The following is a 21,841-nucleotide window of genomic DNA, read 5'->3' on the forward strand; positions in this document are numbered from 1 at the left end:
TAATGGTGGTGGCTGTACAGCACGTGATGTCGAGACAGGAAAGAACACACACACAGTGAGACAGACTATCAGAGCGGGCTGTGAGTGAATAAAGAGTTCCCACGGCCTCAGCCTTCCGGCTCGGGCCGCTCTAGGCCACCTCCTCCTCCGCCTCCTCCTCGAACTCGCCCTCCTCCTCGGCCGTGGCGTCCTGGTACTGCTGGTACTCGGACACCAGGTCGTTCATGTTGCTCTCGGCCTCGGTGAACTCCATCTCGTCCATGCCCTCGCCCGTGTACCAGTGCAGGAAGGCCTTGCGCCGGAACATGGCCGTGAACTGCTCCGAGATGCGCTTGAACAGCTCCTGGATGGCCGTGCTGTTGCCGATGAAGGTGGCCGACATCTTCAGGCCGCGGGGCGGGATGTCGCACACGGCCGTCTTCACGTTGTTGGGGATCCACTCCACGAAGTAGCTGCTGTTCTTGTTCTGCACGTTGAGCATCTGCTCGTCCACCTCCTTCATGGACATGCGGCCCCGGAAGACAGCGGCCACGGTCAGGTAGCGGCCGTGGCGCGGGTCGCAGGCGGCCATCATGTTCTTGGCATCGAACATTTGCTGGGTGAGCTCAGGCACCGTCAGTGCCCGGTACTGCTGGCTGCCCCGGCTGGTGAGCGGGGCAAAGCCGGGCATGAAGAAGTGCAGGCGCGGGAAGGGGACCATGTTGACAGCCAGCTTCCGCAGGTCGGCATTGAGCTGGCCCGGGAAGCGCAGGCAGGTGGTGACCCCGCTCATGGTGGCCGACACCAGGTGGTTCAGGTCCCCGTAGGTGGGGGTGGTCAGCTTCAGGGTGCGGAAGCAGATGTCGTACAGCGCCTCGTTGTCAATGCAGTAGGTCTCATCTGTGTTCTCTACGAGCTGGTGGACTGAGAGTGTGGCGTTGTAGGGCTCCACGACGGTGTCCGACACTTTGGGCGAGGGCACCACGCTGAAGGTGTTCATGATCCTGTCTGGATACTCCTCCCGAATCTTGCTGATGAGGAGGGTGCCCATCCCAGACCCAGTCCCCCCACCCAAGGAGTGGGTCAGCTGGAAGCCCTGCAGGCAGTCACAGCTCTCCGCCTCCTTCCTCACAACATCCAGCACCGAATCGACGAGCTCCGCCCCTTCCGTGTAGTGTCCCTTGGCCCAGTTGTTCCCGGCACCGCTCTGACCTGCAAGAGAGGGCAGCCGGTTGCTACTCAGCCAGGCGTGTGCTCACCACTGATCACTCGTGCCAAAAAGGCCAAACGACACACCGTGTGGATGACACACAAAACCCACCCCGCAGGTGTAGCAGACAGGTCCCCAGACGGATACGGTAGCGACGTAGCCGAGAAAACACCAAGGTGTCACGCTAACATGGCTAAACAACCAACCAGCCCCTCCCACGGGCAGCCTCTGCCAACTCCCAAGAGCAGACGAGCGGCCACTGCCTCCAGCTCAGCCTTCCCGGCAGGAAGATTACATCTGCCTACTCCTTCCCGGCAGGCAGACAGCTGGGCCTTCTCGGCAAAGCCGCTTTAGGTGAGGGGATTGAATAACTCTCGAGAGGAGGAGGGCGTCCTGGAACCCAGCTTCTACTGAGGATACAGAGTGGATCAGAACTTCGGCTCTGCGAGTCCTGAAGATGGCGACACTGGGCACCCCCTGACCTTTGCGCCGTCCTGTCTATCAGCCGCCACCCACCCCGATCCGCGGCTCACCGAAGACAAAGTTGTCCGGCCTGAAGATCTGCCCGAAAGGCCCCGAGCGCACAGAGTCCATGGTGCCCGGCTCCAGGTCCACGAGCACAGCGCGGGGCACATACTTGCCACCTGGGGGGCGGGAGGGCGTCAGCGAGGGGAGGGCCGCGGGGCGGCATGGGGGTGGGGAAGGGGCGCGGGGTCTCACCGGTGGCCTCGTTGTAGTACACGTTGATTCGCTCCAGCTGCAGGTCGCTATCCCCGTGGTAGGTGCCGGTAGGATCGATGCCATGCTCGTCGCTGATCACCTCCCAAAACTACGGGAGACGCGGGCGGGCCGGTCCAGGGCTGAGTCACGCCGGAGGTGCCCGGAGCCGACCCCGCCCCGGACGGCGCGGCGCGGCCCGGCCTTCCCTTCCCCCGCCGCCCGGCCGTCCCCACAGACCCCAGCCGCTGCCCGCCGCCCTAACCCCGGTTGCGGCGCCGCGAGGGGCCGCAATGCGGGGGCGCCGCCCGCCGGATGCCGCCATCTTTCCCGCCGCCAGCCCGCCCCGCCCGGAGGACCCGCGCCGGCCCAGACGTCCCCGCTCACCTTGGCGCCGATCTGGTTGCCGCACTGGCCGGCCTGCAGGTGCACGATCTCCCTCATGGCGGCGGCGGCGGCTGCAGCGGGGGCGGCTGCGGAGGAAAGAGCCGAGCGAAAGCCGAAATGCGGGCGCGCAGAGTGCTACAACCGACGCTGCGCCGGCGCTTATATACCCGCCGTGCCCGCCCCCGCCAGCCTCTTATTGGGCGTCCAGAGCGAGGCTGGCAGGCGGCCTCGTTTGATTGGCTGTAATCCCGTCAATCGGGCTGCCCAGGGCCCGCCTTCGCGACGCCGCTCGCCCTTTATTGGTCCGTCGCGGCTTCTTCACTCCCTATCCAAGTCCCCCCCTCGCTCTGCGGTCTTCTGACCATTGGCTGTTTCAAATGATTGATTTGTGCTCCCATTGGCTGGCTCCGCAGAGCACGCCGCCAGCCTTCCGCTATTGGCTGGCGGGGCCGGCGTCCTGGTAACCGCCGCAGTGCCGCGGGGACCGGCGCGGGCGGGGCGCTGCGGGGGCCGGCCGAGCCCCGGGCAGGCGGGCGGGGCGCGCCCCGTGGCCCTCGCGCGGGCACAGGCCTCGCTGTGCGCATTTCAGAGGGCGGCCAGGCTCATCTTGCGGAGTCTTGGAGCGGAGGAAGGGCTCGGCGCCGTTCACACGGACTCCCTCGGGGATCGGGGGCCGAAGGGCGGCGGCGCCTGGCCCGCCCCCTGAGCTTTGGAGGCCGCCTGCCCCCTTCCTCGGTCCTCAGGCCCGCACGGGTCGTGGGCAGGTGGGCGAGCGCGTGGGGCCGCGGCGCCCGGCTGGAGAGAGGTGGGCGCGGGGCGGGCGAGGCAGGACGGGGCCCTGCCCGGCAGCGGCTTGCGGCTTGTTGTGGAGACCGCGCTGGCCTGGCGCCTGTTGCCTTGGTGCCTTGGCCCCAGGAGCTCACAGACCCGCGTGGAGACACGAGGGCCGCGCCCAGGTCTCTGGGCAACCACAGATAGGTACACCTGGCTGAACAAATGCTTGTACTTTTCCTTGAATTTTGTTTGGAGGGGAAAAAAAACAACTTATGAAAAAAAAAAAACAGTTAACTTGCATGTAGTCACACTTTTAATCAATCATTTTAAAAACAGTACGCTTGCGTTATGTTTTCGTGACGTTCGCCATGGACAGTCTCTCTCGCTGTGGCCACGGGTCCTCTCTCGATTCTGGTTTTCTCGGTGAGGCTCTTACCCTCCTTTGCTCTCCAGCCCATGGATGTTGTGGGCAGCCCCTGGTCATCTCTACCTAGAGAGATTGTGCTTGCTCTTCACCGTGTACTCCATGACACCGCCGTTTCCTGGCGTGCTGCAGCATTAGGGCGCTTCACGGTATACTGAATCTGGGGGTGAGACGGTTGGGAGATAGCACACTGGCATAGGGATGAGTCTTTCCATACCCTGAGAGTGGTCTGCAGCTGCAGTCCTGAACCTGACCTGAAGCGTGAGTCAGCATGTCAAAGTAATAGTTCCTGAAGGGCCTAGGGGACCAGCCCCTTCCCCCGCACCAGTCCAGGAAGGTGGGCCCGGCTGGTGCTGGCCACAGGCAGTGACTTGTCGTGTGTGCAGGGTCCCTGCCTGGCATCTAGCTCTGCAAAGTAGCTTAGCGGCCCAAGCAGGCCTGCGAGGCCCTGCACTGCAGCAGGGAGGCTGCACCGAGTCGTCAGGATCAGCGAGAACGGGAAAAGCTCAGACTTTGCTCCAAGGGAGCCAGTGAGCTGGGGCACTTTGAAATGTTTGTCAGAGCCTGCCCTCCTCGCCCCCCACCCTGGGCTGAGACCCCACTGGCAGAAGTCTCTGCTTCCTGTGACCAGTGCCCGCAAGGCCGGGAGTTCAGCGTGGCACCCCTGCTTTACAGGTAACAAAACAGTTGTGTCACCCCCCAGGTGTGAGCCCCAGGGCCCCTCGCGGCACCAGGTTGCCCACCTCACTCCCAAAGTGAACACTGGCCGGAAACAAGGCAGCAGGCCTACCCGTGGCCCTCGGCCAAGGACCACAGTTGGCACTGCTGCACAGGGCAGGTGGGGCGGAGGCCCTGCAGGTCCCCACCCCTGACCAAGGGTGTTCCTGCCGCAGGGTGGAGGTGGGCTCCAGTGAGCCACGGGGTCCAGGCTGGGGGGAGGTCTGGGCCCAGTGGGGCTCTGTGGCCCAGCGGGACGCAAGGCAGAGTGGGCGGGGGCTGTGGGAGTGCCGGGCACCTGGCCCTCCCGCCCGAGCCTGCAGCTGTTGAAGGCGTCCTCAACGACAGCTCTGTTTACTGGTGGCCATGGTCCCAGTGGGAGGCTGCATTACCGCCTGGTTCATGGCCTCAAAGGACCCAGCAGTCAGCCTTTGTGGGCGGCCTCACCCGCCCCCGGAAGGAGAGGTGCACGCACTGGGTACTTGCTTCCCTTCTCACTGCCTTCCCACCACTGGGAGGGCGAGCCCCCTCCCCCACCGTGTCCCTGGGGAAACAGCCAGGCCCAGCCCCTCCTCAGGGACTTCCATGGGCGTCAGGCTGATGTCAGAAGGGCAGGTGTGTCCTGAGGTCACAAAAGTGGGAGGAAGCCAAAAACAGGTACATGGACCTGCCCCAGGGGTCTTGTTCCCACGAGGCCCCTTGTGGGTCTCAGAGCAGGCGGCTCGCTCCTCCAGAGGCCAGGGTGAGCCCCAGGCTCAGGAGACCTAGAGGCCTGTTGGGAGGACAGGAGACATGGAGCTGAGAGGGGCTGGGGGACACGGGAAGGGGGGGTCTGTGAGAACCCGAGTGAGAGGATGCCACTGTGGACAGGAATTGGTTCTGGGGTCCCGGTCTCATCTTCCTGAACATTCACACCTGTCCCCCTATCGGGTTTGGCTAGGCACACCTGGGAGGCTGGGAAGGAAGGTGGCCCCCATCTTCGGGGCAGCATCCCTGGATCAGAAGGTGATCACTGGTCGCAGCTGCAAACCGAGAAACAGGCAACCCACCCCCATACCCCACACTGCCACCCCCGCCCCCACGCGGGTCCGAGCTGCCCAGCCGTCTGCACATGGGCACACCAAGGCGCCCGAGTTCCGGGGGAGAGACTGGATCTGCCAACGCTCTCCTCTCAGGGCTGTGGCGGCACAGGGTCCGGCTGGTGTTGGGGGCAGCCCTGAGCCGGAGCGGGGTCAGGTTACCAGCGCCGGGCTCCAGACAAAAGCCTTCCTATGTGGAAACCCGCGGCGCGGGCAGGGAGAGGGCTGGGGGAGGGGGAGGGGAGTCAGCCCCGGGTGGGCACCCGGCCCAGAGACGTTTTACCTAGGTGCTGCCTCCAGGGGCGACCTGCGCCGGGCGTAGCGGGCAGGACCCACTTCCTGGGGTGGGGGCACTGAGCACCTGCTCTGCCCAGAACGGCGGGGTGGCGCCCCTGGCCGCCCCGGTGCAGGCCGGCGGACATGGGTAACCGCGCACTGGCCCGCCGGCTCTGCGCCCCCGACCCGCAGCCCCGCGCCGCCCCCGCATCCCCGTGCCCCGCAGCGGTGGGCGCCGCGCCGCGGGAGGAGACCGGGGACGCGGGGGAGCGGGGCGCCTCGGGGCCACCCGGTCCTCACCCGTGCCCCCCCCTACTCCGCGACGCACCTGCGGAATTCGGGGCCCCGCAGCGGCCACGTGACGCCCTCCAGGCCGACCGCCGACAGGGGTTGCAGGGCGCCGGAGCTGCCCGCGCGTCCGCCCTCCCTCCCTGCACCACAGGGAAGGCCCCGGGCGCGTCCAGCCTCCCTGGACTCCGAGCTTCTTGCTGCGGGCTCTCCCCGCTCCGGATCGGCCGCACTCAGGGCCTTCTGCCGCTGGCGGCCGTGGAGAGAGAGTCACAGCTCGGGCTTCGGCTGTTTGGCCGCACCTCCGGGGACTTCCAGCTCCTACTCGGGCTCGGCGCTGGCCCCCGAGTGTCCGCTGGGGGGCGGCAAAGGCACTGCCCCACCCCCAGCTCCCTACCGGGCGGGGTGGGGGGTGAGGTGGGGAAAGTTTGGGGTCGAAGGTGGGGTGGAGGGAAGTTGGGTGTCGAGGGGGGCCCTCCCCATGCAGCCCCGGATTGGGGAGAGAAGACGGCCCACACTTGGGTACAGGCTTTTTTTATTTGCAAAGAAGGCGACCCAGGTGACTCAGAAGTCCGCAGCTACTGGGATCCCCCTGGGCCACCAGAGGCCAGTGGGGCAAGAGGGTGAGGCACGTCCACCCTTCACAACTGCTGGGAGGCCAGAACCTGGGGGTTCTCATAACAGTGGGCCTCCTTGGCCGCAGCCTGAGGCGGGCTGCAGGCCTTGCAGGGGCAGCAGCGTGTCACCAGGAGGTCCCAGGGCTCCAGAGACCGTAGCCAGAGAGGCAGCCAGGCCCAGGAGCGCAGGCGGCGGGGCAGCCAGGCGGGCCGGTGCCGCTGCAGGACGGTGACCAGGGCGGAGAGGAGCAGCAGCACTACCAGGGGTGCCCCGACCGCAGCCAGCACTGCGCCCCCCGCCAGGGAGAGCCCAAAGGCGGCCAGTGGCAGCACCAGGAAGCACAGCAGCAGGTAGGCGACGGCCACCCAGCGGTAGCTGGCGGTCAGGTTCCCAAAGTGCTTGGCCAGCGGGATGGGCAGCCGGAGGATGGGCACCACGTACCACAGCAGGATGCCCGCCAGGTTGAAGAAGAAGTGGATGAGAGCGACCTGGAGGGAGGGAGGACGGGCGGGTGGGGCTCAGGAGCCTGGGCTCCGTGGGAGCCATGCTCCTCCCCGTCCTGGCAGAAAGGGGAGGCGTCCAGGTCTGTCTGAGATGGCCACTGTGGTGGGCATGCTCTCCCCACACCCCACTGTGCCTTGCAGGTTGGGAGCCCAGTGCGGCGTTGCCATGTGGTAACTGTGTCTCTGATAGCTCTGTGGATTCCACCTTCCCCTGAGCCGGCTTCACTTGCCCATGCTTCATCCACGGCGACCCTACTCATGCTCATTCCTCAGTGGGCTTAGCCACTCAGCCCCAGGTTCTGGCCTGGCTCCTGCGAGGAGGAGTTGCAGGGCTACACATGGAGGGAACACCACTCTCTCCAGGGGTTGCTGGAGAAGTCGAGGAGTCGCTGTGGTGGGTGCATTCCAGAGGGCTTCCTGGAGGAGGGGGATCAGGGCCCTGCACTGGGAGGTTCTAAATGGACAGAGATGGAGCCAAGGCAAGAGAGCAGGTGGGAGTTGGGGAGCGCTGGGGTTCATCTCTTCTTGTGGGCAGCAGCCCAGTGAGATCCAGGCCTTCCAGAGCCGCACCTATGAGGGCGCTGGGATGGAGGCCGTGGGGCCCAAGGGGCAACCTGTAGAGAATCAGGGGGACTGGATGGGACTGGGCGTGGGGCTCAGAGCTGGGGGGCTGGCGGGAGGCATCCTGGAGGCAGAACTGGGACTGGGTAGGAGTGCATGGAGGGAGACTGGGGAGTTGTCCAAGTGGGGACCTGTGCCGTTTAGGTTGCTGGGGGGTGGAGGGCATCCCAGAGGTGGTGAGATGGAGGGGCTTGAGGCCACAGCGGCCCCTCAGGAGAGCCGCCAGCTGGAACCGGGAAGAAGGCCTGGGGCTACAGGGTCCTGGAAATGACGAGGTTGCAGGGGAAGAGGGGAAGGCCTGGGACCCCGAGGAGTCCCACAGGGCCCTTGGGGTCCCAGGAGGTGAGGCTGTGGGCTTGAGTGGGCAGCCAGAGGTGGAGTCCAGGAGAGCCGAGGCCTGAGGCCCCAGGACACACGTCCCACCACCAGCCTACAGGACCGGACAGGAGGGGGTCTGACCCAGAGCGGAAGCCCCAGCCCACACTGGGAGTGGAGGGGCCTGCAGGCCGGGGAGGGTGCCAGAGGGCGGTACCTGGACGGCGCTGAGCAGCATGTCCGAGGGGCTGGCCAGAGCTGCCAGCAGGGCCGTGGTGGTGGTGCCAGTGTTGGAACCCAGGAAGAGAGGGTACGCTCGCTCCAGGCTGATCACCCCGACCCCTGGGGGAGCCAGGGTCATCACGGGCCCTGAACCCACCCACCACCCACCCGGGAAGAGAGGGTACGCTCGCTCCAGGCTGGTCACCCCAACCTCTGGGGGAGCCGGGGGTCATCACGGGTTCTGAGCCCACCCCCCAGGTGCTCCCGGCTCTGCTCACCGATGAGCGGCACGATGGCTGCGGTGAAGACGCTGCTGCTCTGGAGCACGAAGGTCAGGCCGGCGCCCACGAGCATGGCCAGGTAGCCGCTGAGCCAGCCAAATGGGCAGGGGAAGTCTGCGAAGCGAGACCCATTGACCCCGAGCCCCGCTTCCCCTCCCCCTCCTCCGCGGCGGCCCCGCTTCCCGCCGCACCAGCGTTGATGACCGTCCTCACGGCCTGGGCGACGCGGCCCCGCAGAGTGGAGTTGAGCAGCTTGACAACGAGGACGAGGCAGGAGCAGAGCACGAGCAGGGAGGCGGCCAGCAGGATGAGGCCCACGGCCAGGTCCGCGAGCGCCGTGCCGGCGAACAGGTGGCGGCCTGGGGCAGGGCGGGGGTAGGTGAGCCGCGGCCAGCGCGGGGCGGCGGGGGCGGGCGGGGGCGCGCGGGGCGGCGGGGCGCGCGGGGCGGCGGGGGGGGGGCCGGGGGCGCGCGGGGCGGCGGGGGGGCGGGGGCGCGCGGGGGGGGCGGGGCGGCGGGGGCGCGCGGGGCGGCGGGGGGCGCGCGGGGTTGGCGGGGCGGCGGGGTTGGCGGGGCGGCGGGGGCGCGCGGGGCGGCGGGGGCGCGCGGGGTTGGCGGGGCGGCGGGGTTGGCGGGGCGGCGGGGGCGCGGGGCGGCGGGGGCGCGCGGGGCGGCGGGGGCGCGCGGGGCGGCGGGGCGGCGGGGGCGCGCGGGGCCGGGCCTCACAGGGCACGGGCCCCTCAGACGCAGAGCCGTTCTTCCCAGGGCAGGGGCCCCCAGCCGCCGCTCCGCAGTGGCTGTTGTTCCCCGCGGCCTGGGAAGACAAGGTGGTGGGGCTCAGGACGGGCTCAGAGTAGGCGGGGCCGGGTAATTCAGTGGGCCTGGGGTCAGGGATCAGCGGTGCCTCACCGTCTGCTCCCTGGTGCCGCACCATCGCTTAATAAGGCTCTGGTTGGTGGCGTTGCCCGTAGCACTGCCCATAAGGACATCAGCGTCCAGCTGGGAACAGAGGATCCTGGACTGGCGTCAGTTCCTCAGGACTGGCCTGGGGCTCGGAGGACTGCAGCCAGGTCCACCGTGCTTGCCCCACCCGACCCTGGGCCCAGACTGGTCTCGCCAGCAAAGCCCTTCCAGCAAGGCCCTGGCCTGTGGGTCCTGCCAGAAAGGAGCGAGCTGCCTCACCTGCACGATGAGGTGTGTGAGCGGCCGGGTCAGCACCTTGAGGATGTCGGGCGTGTGCCGCCCGGGCTGCAGGTTGGCGGCACCCAGGATCAGCGCGCTGAGCCTCTCCAGGGGGGCTGCAGCACTCTCCAGCGGCAGCAGAACCAGCGCAGTGAGCCAGTTGAAGATGCCATGCACAGCCGAGCCGCCGAAGGCTCTGGGGTCACACAGAGGCAGCTGCGTGCCGGCCTTGGCCACCACCCGGATTGCCACCCCGGGCCCTGTCTGCCCCTTACCCCGCTCACCTGCGAAACTCGTCCCGGTCCCCCGACTGTGCCATCGAGACCAGGGTGCTGGTGATGGATGTGCCCACGTTGACACCCATGATGATGGGCACAGAGGCCCGGACGGTCAGCACTGTAGGGGCGCTGCGTCAGCTAGCCGCCGCCACCCCCCCACCATCCCGGGAGGGGAGGGACACTCACGCTTGGAGGCCACCATGCTGACCACGATGGAAGAGGATGTGCTGGAGCTCTGCACCAAGACAGTGACCAGCACACCAATGACCAGTCCCGCTACAGGGTTGGACAGCACCACGTTACCCTTGAAGATGTCTCCGGTTACTTTGCCTGCGCCCGGGAGACAGGTGTCCTGAGGCTGGGGAGGCCGGGCTGGCCAGCAGCCCGCAGCCACCCGGCGGGTCACTCACTGCCTAGCAGCTGGAAGGCGGAGCTGAGGATGTCCAGGGAGCAGATGAAAAGGTAGAGGCCGCCCAGCAGCCCGCAGGCCTTGAGGAAGCCGGTGAGCACCCGCAGCGCCCTGCCGGCCGCACTGAGCTCTGAGGGCACAGGGCAGGGCGGTCCTTGGCGGGTCCCGCCCTCCCGCGCACCCCTCCCGTGCACCCCTCCCAGGCCCCTTCCTTTTCTCCCTATTCCCAGGGCAGGGCCCCAATCCCCCTTGTCTGTCCCTTGGCAGAATGCTTAGGCCGACAGCCCTCTGGGGTCTCCTGGGAGCCTGACTGCCCACAGGATGGAGGAGGAGGGCCAGCAGGGCTGGCAGCCGTCCTGCTGAAGGGCCGGGTGCCCTGGTTGGGGTCTGCGGTGCGCTTCCGTGGGGCCTGTTGGAGCAAAGCCCCTCCTCACTCTCTCCTTAAGAACCCTCTCCAGACTCACACCCGGCAAGGTGGAGCCGTGCTGGACCGACCACTCACTACCTCCAAACCTACCTCTCCAGGCCTGTCCGGGGCCCTTCAGCTGAGGGAGGGCCCAGGGGTCCATGTCTCTGTCTTCCAGGATGGAGGCAGAACCAGAGATCCCTGCAGGGGTCGGGGTCAGCTAGGGCCAGGGATCTTCTGGACACCTTCAGCCCCGCAGCACAGGGGCTTGGGGTGAGGGATGGCAGCGGGAAGGAAGGGTCTGGCCGTGGGCTCTCCTGGGGACCGGCTGGTGCCCCTCTCCCAGCTTCCCCAGTGTGATGAGTCAGGGGCCAGATGGGTGGGCAGGGACGCCGGTGGAGGTTGGGACCCTGGGTCTCTGGTACCTGCGTTTCCCAGCCTCTGGTCCACCAGGCCAACTGTGTCCAGAGGGGCGGGAGGGGCCGGGCCACCGGTGAGGGGATGCGGCATGGATTTCAAGCAGGAACAGACCCAGGCCCAAACCCAGATCTGCCGGGGAGAAGGGCAGTTCAACGCTGCCCCCTGCCCGCCAGCTCTTGGGGTGTCCTGGCCTGAGACCTTCCCACCATCCCCCCTTCCCACCTGCTGTTGGCCTCAGCGGTCTCCCCCTTCCTCCTTCTGCAGGGGGATGGCTACAGTGACCCCAGGTGGCTATTAGGTGAGCTCAGTCCGGTTTGGGGGGACAGAGTGGAGGAAGCCCTGGCTTGCAGCTGATTCTGGCTGGAGGAAGGGCTGGTGGGTGACCCAGGGTGCTATGGCGTAGCCTGAAGTGGCCGGGACTCCGGGGCGTCTCCTATTGGGTGTCACAGAGACCACTGCAGATGGTCACAGCTTAGACTTTGGCATTTGGTACCAAACAGCAACGTCTCCACTTGATAAGGGCCCATTCCCAGTGATGGGGAGCAGGACAAGAGGCTTGACGCCCCGCCCCACCCTACCTCAAAGCTCCCTCCTCAGCCTGCTGGGCCTGGACCCCCAGGGTCTGGGTCCTGGGGAGCCTGCGGCAACCCCTCCCTCTGGCTGCCCGCAAACTGGTCTCTCAACCTCAGCTGCTGGAGAGTGAGGTGGGCGCTAAGCCCTGGGCCCTGATCCCAGTGTCCTGGGCCCCCGCCTAGTTCTAGAAGCTCCTACCTGTGTGGGCAGTAAGGGGCACCTTCGGGGAGGAGACACGGGCCGAGAGCAGCTGCAGGTCAAAGATCGGCTGGGCGCGCACATGACCTGCCGTGTACTGAGCCCATTAATGTTTACCCAGCAGCCAAGGGCCCCCCAGGGGTACCATCGCAGCCCTGGGTGCCGGCCTCTTCCAGGCCCCACCGTCACCCAGGGGTGAGCAGGGCTGGGCAGCCGGCCCCCAGAGCTGGGCTCCTGCACGTGGACGCCTGAGGGACATGGCAGGATGCTGCATGCTGGCCGCCTGTGGCAGGCAGGATGCTGGCACTCTGGCCTGCCGTCCTGGGGACCCCCCGGGAAGGCTGCTTTCATCTCTGCAGGCCTTCTTGTGCCTGTCCTGCCACGGTCACGTGGCCAGAAGGAAGCTCTTTGCACCAGGTGGGCGGGGAGGGCAGCAACCCCTGAGGTCACCCAGTTCAGGGCTGGGCCTGGCAGAGCTCCCACCCAGTGGCGCAGCCCCAGAGGGGGCCAGCAACGGTCACAGTCACAGGCGTCCCTGCCTTCTCCCACTCCAGGCCACACTGCTGCTCAGCCCAGCACCCGAGCCCACCCGGTTCTCTCCCCAGCTGGTCCGGCCCCCTCATTCACAGGTGTCTCTTTCTGGAGTCGGGCCCCTTCTCACTCCAGGTATGTGGGGAGGGTGAGCAGCCCCACGGGGGCCAGCCCCGCCCCAGCCGGCTGCTGCCTTGAGCCCCTGCCTGCTGTCCACCAACCGCCGGGGCTGGGGGACTTTGTCCCCAGGAAGGAGGAACTTTCCGACTGTCCTCTCAGCACATTCTCTGGCCTGTCCCTCCCATCCTGCCCCCCACGGCTGGGGCGGGCCCCTCGGCCCTTCCAGGGGTCCTGAGCGACAGCCCCTTCCCGCGGGGGGGAGGTGGGCGTGCGGCAGTCAGACCGGTGGGGTCTGTCTCTGGTCCCTCTGAGGGTCTGTGTGGCCGCCCCCGGGAGGCAGAGGATGCCACAGGCCCGGGGAGGGGCCGGCTGTCTTGAGCGCCCCTCAGCAGTCACCCCCTGGCCTGGAGTTCCTTGCACACCTACAGCAGCAGCAGCCACCATGCTTGTCCTCCCCAAGCAGCACCTGACACACCGGGAGCTGGGGGCAGTGAGCGGGTGGGCTTCACAGAGGGTGAAGGCAGGGACCCTCCAGCTGGGCTCAGGGCTCTATAAGGAGGGGCCCTCCTCCAGCAGGCCAGGAGCGGCCTCTGCTGGGCCTGCAGCCCTGGCCCGGACACTGGCCCCCAGACGGTTGCAGGAGCTGCCTCTGAGCTGCGTCCAGATCTGTGCTGGGCTCGCGGGACTCTGACAGCAGCGCCCCCGCAGGGCACAGAGACCCCCGTGGGGCCGGGGCCTGGCCTGGATTCCAGCTCCTGCAGAGGTGCACGGCGCTGTGGGCACAGCTCACCACCTTAGACGGTGGCCCCGGGGCAAGAACACGGGGCTGTTTCGGGAAGCCTGTGCCTCGTGCTGCAGGCCAAGGCTCCCTTCCGAGGGGCGGCGCCAAGCAACGCTCAGAGCTGGGGGCTGCCTGGGGGATCCCAGCAGAGGCTGCGGCAGGCCAGGCAGCAGCCTCCGGGCTGGGGGAAGCGGGGCAGGGGGCCCGACGCGGGGAGGAGCCTGGCCGGTTGCTGAGTAACAGTGGGGCTGCCCTTGCGGGGCCCGGGAGGATGCGGCTCCAGGCGAGACGGCCCCTGCCCGGCCCTGATGGCCAGGAAGGCGGCCAGGTAGAGGTCCAGCATGGCCGCCCCTCCACGGGGCACGGGCGTGCTCCGGCGGCACTGCGGGCAGGGGACCCAGCGCTGCTCGGGGGCCGGTGCAGCCAGCCGCCGCACGCACGCCTGGCAGACAGTGTGGCCGCAGTAGAGGCGGCGGGGCTGGTGCCCGGCGAGGTCATAGGCCGAGTAGCAGACGACGCAACCACCGCGCTGGGGCCCAGTGGCCACGGCCTCTTCAGAGGCTGAGTGCCCCTCTGGCAGCAGCATCCTGGGGAGGGATACGGAGCGGGTAAGGTATGGCCTCTGCAAGCGTCCCCCGGGTTTGGGCTCAGCAGGGGAAGTGCTCCCCCGGCCCCAGAGGGCCGGAATCCAGGCCTCTGCAGGCCTGAGAGGTGGGCAGTGGCCCGTGGGGCTGGCCGACACCGGGGCCTGGGCACAGCCTCAGTCCTCGTGACTGCCGGTCGGGCAGCGCCCTGGCCTGCGGCCCGGTCTCGGTGGCCCTCGGGCACCCTCCCAGGCTCGTACCCACCCCCCAGCCACTTGCTCGAGCCCCAGGTCTGTCTCACCTGCGTCTGCTCTGCCAGGTGGCTGTGTCCAGAACGAGGGTGGCCAGGGGCGGGCTGGGGGGACCCGGGGCGCCTGGGGCTCCCTTCCTGGGGCTCACGTTACTGGCTGAACATGGACCAGTCAGCGGGGAGGCAGGTGGTGGCTGCGGGCTGCGTGGGCTCCCCTTTCAGCCTCAAAGCGCTTGCAACTGGATCCACCAACACCGCCAACTGGGCTGGAGACGCCCCTGCTCCACCCCCCGACGCTGCGCAGCGCTGCCCAGCTTCCTGCCTCGCGACCCGGCCCTGCGCCCACTCACACTCGACCGCCACTCACCACAGGAAAGCTTTCTGGTTCCCACCTGGGTGCTGCAGGCCCTTCAGCACTCGGTTCCTCCAGGAAACCTGCCAGGACCCCCCCAAGCTCAGAGCCCCGAGGGGCCCCCCACTCCGTGGCTCAGCCACTGCGTGTGTGTCCGTGCTGAACTGTCACAGTGCCTTTTCGTCCCTTCGGCGTTTCCATCACAAGCTAGCCCCACGAGGAGGCCCGAAAGCACAGGAGTGGAGAGACCACCCAGAAACCCCCAGGCGCAGGGTGCTGTGGAAAGCCCCTGGCGCCCCTTCAGAGGCCACCTCCCCCTGGCATACACCTGGCCAAGGCCCCAGGGCCAGCCTGGTGGCATAGCAGGATGGGGTGTGTCAGGGAGGGCTGGGAGGGGGTCAGACCCCAGAACCTCCCTTGCTGGAGGAGGCTCCTCACTCCCACCACCCTGGCAGTCCTCGGCCTCCTGGGCTGGTTGGACGGGTTTCTGTGGCCGCCCCGGGTGGGGTCATCTTCCTGTGGGGGCCAGCCAGGGGCAGGGGCCGGGAACCTGGCATGTCTGAGTCCCCATGTAGTCAGGCCAGTGACATGTCTGCCCACACCCAGAGACCGGTCCTGCCACGCGGCTAGTCACCAGGGGTCAGGGGAGGGCTGTCACCGGGACCCGTCCATCCTGCGAGGCCAGCTCACCTCCTCCAGCTGTCTGCCCCATCCCGGAAACATCAAGGCACCTGGTGCTGGCCTGGACGCTCCCCCTGCACACGCGCTTTCCCGCCTCACCCCAGGCCCGAGGGGCTTAGCACCCCCGGCCTCCCACGCAGGTGTGCCGTGCTGCCCAGACAGCTGGGAGATGGGTCTGGCCCAGCACTGTCTGCCCGCCGCTACAGAGCCCGGGCCCTGGAGGCAGGACCGTGGGGAACAGCACGTGGCAGACGCCAGGGACCAGGGTGATCTGTGGGAGACCAGAAAGACACACAGGCAGGGCAGTGACTCACGGGTGGGCCGGGCCAGGTGCTGGGCCCCGGGCTCCCACCCCTGGAAACCTGCCCGCGCTGGTCCCACCCGCCACAGTGCTGCCAACCGGGCCCTCCTCCGGGAGGCTTGTCTCGGGCTCAGCACCCTGTTCCACGCACAGCATCCTCCTGCTGTCTAACTTGCCCCCAACTGGCCTTCCTGTCCAGCCCACGGGCCAAGCTGAGGCCGCAGGTGAGGTTGCCCTGGGGCTGCCCCGCCCGTGACTGTCCCACAGAGGCTGGCGGTCTCTGGCGGCATTTAGCCTGGGAACCTCCCCAAGGGGACAGTGGCAAGGAAGAAGTGTCCAGGATGGAGCTCGCACAGCTTTATTGCTTGGGCCTGGGCCTCGAAGAGGTGGTCAAGGGTGCCCCCAGCACGGGCAGTGCCCAGGGCTCCATTCCAGGGGCCTGGGCCGACGTCAGCCTTCCCGGTGGGTTGGGTGCAGCTGTCCAGGGAGGGGAGCAGCCAGTGCCCGTGACGACGCCACAGTGGCGGTCCCAACTGTCCAGGCCCTGGGCATGGCCGCCTGAGCAGAGGCCGGCTGGCGGCGCCAGGCCTCGGGGCCAGCGGGGGCCGGGCTAGGAGACGACGCAGCAGCAGCTGTGGCAGCGGCAGAAGCGGGGGCAGTGGCAGCAGGAGCAGCAGGGGCAGCACCAGCAGTGATGGGCAATGTCGTCGCCGCGCCCCACGGGCGGCGGGCCGGCGTAGGCCAGTCCTGCCGGGCGCTGCCCGCTGCCACAGGGCTTGCAGGGCTGCTGACAGGCTGGCTGGCCCCGGACGGAGGCAGCCTCCTTGGCGCCCTTGGGCCCTGGGGCCTCCTCCAGAGGCTCCAGGGTGCAGGAGCTCACCGGCAGAGGCTGCGACTCTGCGGAGGATGAGCCCGCCTTCAGCTGCTGCCCCAGCTCAGGCCGCAGGTGAGCCCTCGGGATGCTTATGTGGGCGTACGGGTTCTTGACGAGTGTCTCATGGGGGTCCATGGCCCTGCTGGCAAAGGTGAGCAAAGGAGACAAAGTCAGCTCCGGGGAGGGCAGCAGCTGCATCCCCAGGTAAGCCAGGTTGTGGAAGCGCCTGTGTGTGTGTGTGTGTGTGTGCAAGATGGCAGAGTATAGGGACCGTGAGAGCCAGCATCTCTCAGCTGTCCCCAGGTGTCCGCCACCCTCCCTGAGTGGCAGGGCCCTGTGATGGAGCTGGAAGTGGGGCGGGGGCCGGGAGACACAGGTAGGCTGGTCTAACCGCGGGTGGGGAAGTCCCTCAGCCCAGGACCCACCTGGAGCTGCGGTGGCGGCGAGCTGTCCTCTTGCCCAGGTCCTTGCGCCTGTGAGCTGAGCCTCCAGTAGCTGACTTTTTCCTCCTGGGGAGGGGCGGGGCCTCGGGCGGGGCTCAAAGACAGGGTTCCCAAGATGCCAGGAGGCCCCAATCCCGCAGCACAGCGGCCACCCACCTTTCCTTTCCTGGATGGGCGGTGGCCAGGCCTGGGCTCCCGGGGACCCTGCCAGCCTGGCTGATTCAGCCTTGACCCATCTGGGGCATGTCCAGGCCCTCCGGGAGCCGGCAGGTCAACGGAACGCAGGACAGGATCCTGGGTCAGGCCCGCAGATGATCTGGGGCCTGGCCGTCACCCACAGTCTCAAAACCACTGCTTTGAAGCAGAGGGAGAGGGCTGCACGGTGACCTGAGCCTCTTGCCCGCAGGCAGAGACCAGGGCATTACTGAGCACGCTGCTCTGCTCGGAGGCTTACTGTGTTTCTAACTGATGAAAGATGTTTGGTTTGCATACCTTTGCCGATAAAACTTACTTATCTCACTACTGGCAACATGAGTTTCATACACAAGTGGCGTTTCCTGCTCATTTCTGAAACTAGTTTTGCTCTGGTCGGGGGGGAGGGGGGCGGGGGCGGGGGGGCCTGTGCACAACCCCCCGTCTCTCAGGGGCCGCATCCTCGGCACTCCCACCTCCCCCAGCGTCATGTCCTAGGTGGCGCCTGGCGCCTGCCACGCCCTGGGGGCGCTGGGTGCGGGGTCACAGCGGACGTGCGCTCTCGGCGCAGGGCCTGGCACTGGCTAGCTCCGCCTGGGGCGGCCGGGCCCGCACCCCTCGTCCTTCGCGCTCGGGGGCAGGGGGCGCCTCTGGGAAGGGCGGGGTCCAATCAGACGTGGTCCAGAGGCCAGCTGACCCGCGCGGCCGGTGGGGGGCCAGTCAGACCGGTCTGGGCACAAACTCTACGGATGCGGCACGGGATGCGGGGGAACGGGGCCAGAGCCGGAATCGGGGGGCCGAAGGCGCAGGCCCACCGCGCAGGCTCCGCGGGCGCCGCCCGCCGCCCCACAGCGTCCGCCGCGGCGGAGGGGCGGGGGCCGGCGCGTGCGCAAACCTGGCCTGGAAGGAAGCGGGCGGCTGGTGCGGACTGTAGTCCCCAGAAGCCTCCGCGCTCGAGGGTTTTCCCAAAGACCAGGCTCGGGGTCAGCGGGCCCCTTCCCGCCAGAGCCGGGCTTGGGCCGCCCCGGCGCTGAGCTTCCGGGCCCGGGCGGGGCGGGGGCTCGGGCACGGGGCGGGGCCTCGAGATGGGGCAGGAGGGGCCTGAGTAGAGCAGCTGCCCAGGCTGGACCCCGAGCCCCGCCCCCGGCCGAGGCTGCCTCAGTTTCCCGGCCTTCGGGCCAGGGCCCCTCGCTGCCCCTCCCTTGGGCACCTGCTCACGTGCACAGCTCTCACACTCGAGTGGTGGGTGACACTGAAGGGCAGGCACTAGACTGAGGCCTCAGAGAGAGCAAAGTTGGGCCTGTGGGCCCAGAACGCCTTTCCAGCCTCCTGCCCACGTGGGGCCCTTCATCAGGAATGCCGACCGCGCTGGGCTCTGCTGCCCTGCAGGAGCTGGGCTTAGGTCTATAGCCAGGGGCACTCTGGCCTGTAACAGAGCAGAGCAGCTGTGGCTAGAGGGGCTGGGTCTGTCCAGGGTCAGAAGCAGGGCCCAGTGCTGGTCAAAGGAACGCCGGCAAGCCACGTCGTGGCTACGGCAGGTTAAGGAAAGGCACTCTGGAGGCCCAGGCCGCTCCAGTTCCCTGCCCTCCCTCTCACCTGACAGCTCCTCACAGGCAGAGGGTGTGTCCTGGGGGGGCAGGGAAGTCTGGCGAGGAAGCAGCTGAAAGGAATGGGGCTTTGCTGGGTGGGGTCGGGTTAGCCCACAGCTGTCTGATGGCCTGGCACCTGCTGACCTGCTAGGGTGCCGGAAAGGCCTCCCCGCCCATCCGTGTAGGTGCGTGTCCTCGGTGAGCTGCCCCGTGGGGCCTGTCCTGCCATCGGTCTGACCTGCTGCGCACCCCTCACACCACCCATGTGTCCCAGCGTCCTGTCCTTGGAGCACTCTCCCAGCTAGGGTTCCTCCATCGTCCACTCCTTCGATGCACACTTGCCCACCCCTGCTCACCCTCTTCTGCCCTCAGCCGGCCTGAGCTGGGCACCTGTGAGCCGGAACAGCCCGGAGGCATTCTCTAGGGGCCGAGGGGAAGGCAGTCCTCCAGAGACTCTGCCTGACGGTGGGGCCCCGGGGCCTGCTTTCCTGGGACCACCCTAGGGCTCCCTCTCCCCTTCCTTCCTCTGGTATTGTGAGATCTCAGAGTACTCCTTCCCTTCCAGAATCGGGGCAGGGGGCTTGACCAGGACCCAGGGTCAGCAGGCGGGGCCGGAGGTGGGGAAGACGGGAGGGGGCCTGCCGTGGGGATCCCGACTCCCACGGGGGCCGCGGGGGGAGGGGGAGGACGACCCCCAGAGCGGGCGCCAGGCCCGCGGCGGATCGAGGGGCGGCAGAGAGACTGGCCCCGCCCCGCGGACCCCGCGCGGGTCCCCAGACGGGGGGTGGCGCTGCGGGCGCCGCGCGCACTGCGGTCCCCGCGCCTCCGCCGCAGAGCGCGCCACGCTCCGCACGCACCTGCCGCCGCCGCCGCCGCCGCCGCCGCGCCGAGCCCCGCGCCCGCGCCCCACGCCCCCGGGAGCCGCCGCGGCCCGGCCATCGCCCGAGGTCGCCGCCGGAGCCTTCGTTGCCGCCGAGCCAAGGCTCGGGCGCCGCATCCAGGCCTGCCTTTGAGACAACCTCTGCGGAGGCGGCGGCGCGCGGCCCGGCCCGGGAACGCCAGGCTGGGGCAGGTGAGTGCGGGCGGGGCGGGACAGCGCGGGGTCTTCGCTCGCCTGCCTCCACTCCTGGGCAGAGGTCGGGCCTCGGGCGCGAGGGGCTACGGAAGGGGCTGGGTTCCGAGTCTGTCGAGGGTCGGGGTCAGAGGTCGGGCGCCCTGTCTTTTGTGCGCGGTGAGGGTGGGCCCAGGTGCTGACCTCACGCCGTCTCTCACCTGCAGCTCCGGCCCAGCCCCGGCCTCTCCTGTGCTTCCGCCGCCAACCCCGAGCTTGCCGCCCGGGTCCTTTGGCGGCCAGCGCTCAGGCTAGCTGCCTTCCCTGGGCGCCCTGTCCTGGAGCCATGGGGCCCACCTAGCCCCTGCCTGCCCGGATGTCCGGGCCCCGGGACGGCTGATCTCGGCTGCAGGGGGACCTCCTGCAACGCCCCCTGGCCAGCCTCAGAGGCCAGAGACCCTGGGTGAGCCCCTGGGCCCGACCCCCGGCCCAGGGCAACCGCCCACACCCCCCTGCCCCTCTCCTCCTCCCCCACGGACAGGACCTGAGAAGCCACAGTGGCCGCTGGGGGGGGCCCTTCCCCCCAAGCTTTTGCCCGCCTCCTCCAGGAGTCCACAGGGCAGCCAGGATGCTGTCCCCTCGCTGTCCCCCCGGCCCCACCCAACTCCCCCCGCCACCCGAGCACCCAGTCTGACTGGAGACAGCCGGATGCCGGCTGACCCGGGGCCCGAGGCGGGCGGTGGCTGGCCAGGCTTCCTCATGTCCTGCCTGAAGGGCCCGCATGTCATCCTCAAGATGGAGGCCATGAAGATGGTCCACCCTGAGAAGTTCCCTGAGCTGCAGGCGGCCGCCCCCTGCTTCCCGCCCGCGCCCCGGCCCCCCCCGGCCCTCGCGCCCAAGCGAGCCTGGCCCTCAGACACAGAGATCATCGTCAACCAGGCCTGTGGGGGGGACATGCCCGCCCTGGAAGGGGCGCCCTGCACCCCGCCCCTGCCACGGCGGCCCCCCAAGGGCAGCGCTGAGCTGGGCTTCCCCCGGGGGGCGCCGGCGGACGAGGTCATCGTGAACCAGTACGTGATGCGGCCCGGCCCTGCGGCCCCAGGGGCCCCTGCGGCAGCGGTGGCCGCGGCCCCGGGGGAGCCTCTGGAGTGCCCGACGTGCGGGCACACGTACAACGCCGCGCAGCGGCGGCCCCGCGTGCTGTCCTGCCTGCACTCCGTGTGCGAGCAGTGCCTGCAGATCCTCTATGAGTCCTGCCCCAAGTACAAGTTCATCTCCTGCCCCACCTGCCGCCGTGAGACTGTGCTCTTCACTGACTACGGCCTGGCCGCGCTGGCCATCAACACGTCCATCCTGAGCCGCCTGCCGCCCGAGGCGCTGACCGCCCCGTCGGGTGGCCAGTGGGGTGGCGAGCCCGAGGGCAGCTGCTACCAGACCTTCCGGCAGTACTGCGGGGCTGCGTGCACGTGCCATGCGCGGAACCCGCTGTCTGCCTGCTCCATCATGTAGCGCCCGCCCGCCCGCCACCGCCCGCCGGTCCCTGCTCGCTGCTGCTTCAGGGATCTGGCCCTGCCCTGTTGCCCGCTAACCCCTTGCCCACCACAGCTTCTGGCCCCACCCGTGTGGCACTGTCGCTGCAGCCAACTCTGCCATTAAAACTGTTTGCCAAAGCCTGCACCTCGTGCCCTGCACCGGAGCCGAGGCCTGCTCACAGGCCCGGGCCGGGGGGAGTGGGCACCCAGAGCGGCAGCCCTGGTGGGGTCCAGGCTGAGCAACCGGAGCGCGGCCAGATACTGGGGGTCAGCCTGCTCTGCTCAGTGGGCCCAGGCAGGGCCTGTGTGTGCGTGTGTGAGCCACCTGTGTGCTCCGGGCAGGCCTGTGGGAGCAGCTGGGCGGAGCAGGACTGGCTGGACCAAGGGAGGGCACGGGAGGGCACCTTCTCTGCGCTGGGCCCTGGGTGTGAGTGCAGCCGGGGGCACGAGGCAGCCCACCTGGGCCGCGGAGCCCGCCTGACTCCCTGAGGCGCTGTGGGCACAGCCTGAGGGCCCGTCTGAGCTGGGGCTGGGACAAAAGCTGGCTGCAACCACAGTGGGGTACAGGGCCTGAGGGCCTCCTGTCCGGTACTGGGCGACCGCGTCTGAAGAAGGGACTGTCGCCCGGCTGGTGAAGGAAGGGTAGAGGGGAGGGGTGCAGGAACGACAGCATCAGTCCCAGTG

The 21,841-nt window shown here is 68.5% G+C and overlaps 5 protein-coding genes across 12 annotated transcripts; 1 reads left to right on the plus strand and 4 right to left on the minus strand.

The window, feature by feature from the left end:
- Positions 1-10: 10 nt before the first annotated feature.
- On the minus strand, positions 11-2,404 carry TUBB4B (tubulin beta 4B class IVb). Of its 7 annotated transcripts, none has more exons than XM_068980569.1 (5): positions 2,294-2,404; positions 1,910-2,018; positions 1,723-1,833; positions 1,100-1,191; positions 11-493 (listed from the first exon to the last, which is right to left on the minus strand). In XM_068980569.1, exons 1-5 carry the CDS (start codon positions 2,348-2,350, stop codon positions 131-133), a joined length of 732 nt encoding a protein of 243 aa, XP_068836670.1. In that variant the 5' UTR covers positions 2,351-2,404; the 3' UTR covers positions 11-130. The 7 variants fall into 7 exon arrangements, with proteins under 7 accessions (XP_068836670.1, XP_068836651.1, XP_068836624.1 ...); XM_068980550.1 differs by having other exon boundaries at positions 11-737; positions 1,080-1,191; XM_068980523.1 differs by having other exon boundaries at positions 11-965; positions 1,038-1,191.
- Positions 2,405-6,492: 4,088 nt separating this feature from the next.
- Positions 6,493-11,195, minus strand: SLC34A3 (solute carrier family 34 member 3). The gene is made up of 12 exons (XM_068988016.1): positions 11,111-11,195; positions 10,797-10,886; positions 10,281-10,409; positions 10,057-10,200; positions 9,877-9,988; positions 9,593-9,788; positions 9,320-9,409; positions 9,137-9,224; positions 8,603-8,770; positions 8,409-8,525; positions 8,126-8,250; positions 6,493-6,957 (listed from the first exon to the last, which is right to left on the minus strand). Exons 1-12 carry the CDS (start codon positions 11,193-11,195, stop codon positions 6,493-6,495), a joined length of 1,809 nt encoding a protein of 602 aa, XP_068844117.1.
- Positions 11,196-13,423: 2,228 nt separating this feature from the next.
- Positions 13,424-15,206, minus strand: RNF224 (ring finger protein 224). The gene is made up of 3 exons (XM_068988039.1): positions 15,153-15,206; positions 14,510-14,577; positions 13,424-13,895 (listed from the first exon to the last, which is right to left on the minus strand). Exons 1-3 carry the CDS (start codon positions 15,204-15,206, stop codon positions 13,424-13,426), a joined length of 594 nt encoding a protein of 197 aa, XP_068844140.1.
- Positions 15,207-16,086: 880 nt separating this feature from the next.
- CYSRT1 (cysteine rich tail 1) lies at positions 16,087-16,881 on the minus strand. Of its 2 annotated transcripts, none has more exons than XM_068966798.1 (2): positions 16,776-16,881; positions 16,087-16,489 (listed from the first exon to the last, which is right to left on the minus strand). In XM_068966798.1, exon 2 carries the CDS (start codon positions 16,483-16,485, stop codon positions 16,087-16,089), a length of 399 nt encoding a protein of 132 aa, XP_068822899.1. In that variant the 5' UTR covers positions 16,486-16,489; positions 16,776-16,881. The 2 variants fall into 2 exon arrangements, with proteins under 2 accessions (XP_068822899.1, XP_068823573.1); XM_068967472.1 differs by having other exon boundaries at positions 16,087-16,492; positions 16,776-16,830.
- Positions 16,882-20,333: 3,452 nt separating this feature from the next.
- On the plus strand, positions 20,334-21,134 carry RNF208 (ring finger protein 208). Its single transcript, XM_068974740.1, has one exon. The coding sequence runs from the start codon at positions 20,334-20,336 to the stop codon at positions 21,132-21,134; it is 801 nt and encodes a 266-aa protein (XP_068830841.1).
- The last annotated feature ends 707 nt before the right edge of the window (positions 21,135-21,841 follow it).

This window comes from Capricornis sumatraensis, chromosome 1 (assembly GCF_032405125.1).
Source record: "Capricornis sumatraensis isolate serow.1 chromosome 1, serow.2, whole genome shotgun sequence".
NCBI classification, from domain to species: domain Eukaryota; kingdom Metazoa; phylum Chordata; class Mammalia; order Artiodactyla; family Bovidae; genus Capricornis; species Capricornis sumatraensis.

Bases quoted from the DNA above. Each gene is read 5' to 3' on its own strand.
- RNF208 (XM_068974740.1), top strand. From the start codon at position 20,334: ATGCCGGCTGACCCGGGGCCCGAGGCGGGCGGTGGCTGGCCAGGCTTC.
- RNF224 (XM_068988039.1), bottom strand. From the start codon at position 15,206: ATGGGGCAGACAGCTGGAGGAGGTGAGCTGGCCTCGCAGGATGGACGG. The intron at 14,578-15,152 runs GTGACAGCCCTC...GGGTCCTGGCAG, and splicing joins CGCAGGATGGACGGGTCCCG to GTTTCCTGGAGGAACCGAGT. The intron at 13,896-14,509 runs GTGAGTGGCGGT...ATCCCTCCCCAG, and splicing joins AACCAGAAAGCTTTCCTGTG to GATGCTGCTGCCAGAGGGGC.
- CYSRT1 (XM_068966798.1), bottom strand. From the start codon at position 16,485: ATGGACCCCCATGAGACACTCGTCAAGAACCCGTACGCCCACATAAGC.
- SLC34A3 (XM_068988016.1), bottom strand. From the start codon at position 11,195: ATGCCGCATCCCCTCACCGGTGGCCCGGCCCCTCCCGCCCCTCTGGAC. The intron at 10,410-10,796 runs GTAGGTTTGGAG...CTGTGCCCTCAG, and splicing joins CCCCGGACAGGCCTGGAGAG to AGCTCAGTGCGGCCGGCAGG. The intron at 10,201-10,280 runs GTGAGTGACCCG...TCCCGGGCGCAG, and splicing joins CGCCTTCCAGCTGCTAGGCA to GCAAAGTAACCGGAGACATC.
- TUBB4B (XM_068980515.1), bottom strand. From the start codon at position 2,350: ATGAGGGAGATCGTGCACCTGCAGGCCGGCCAGTGCGGCAACCAGATC. The intron at 2,019-2,293 runs GTGAGCGGGGAC...CGTCTCCCGTAG, and splicing joins GCAACCAGATCGGCGCCAAG to TTTTGGGAGGTGATCAGCGA. The intron at 1,192-1,722 runs GTGAGCCGCGGA...CCTCTCTTGCAG, and splicing joins GCCGGACAACTTTGTCTTCG to GTCAGAGCGGTGCCGGGAAC.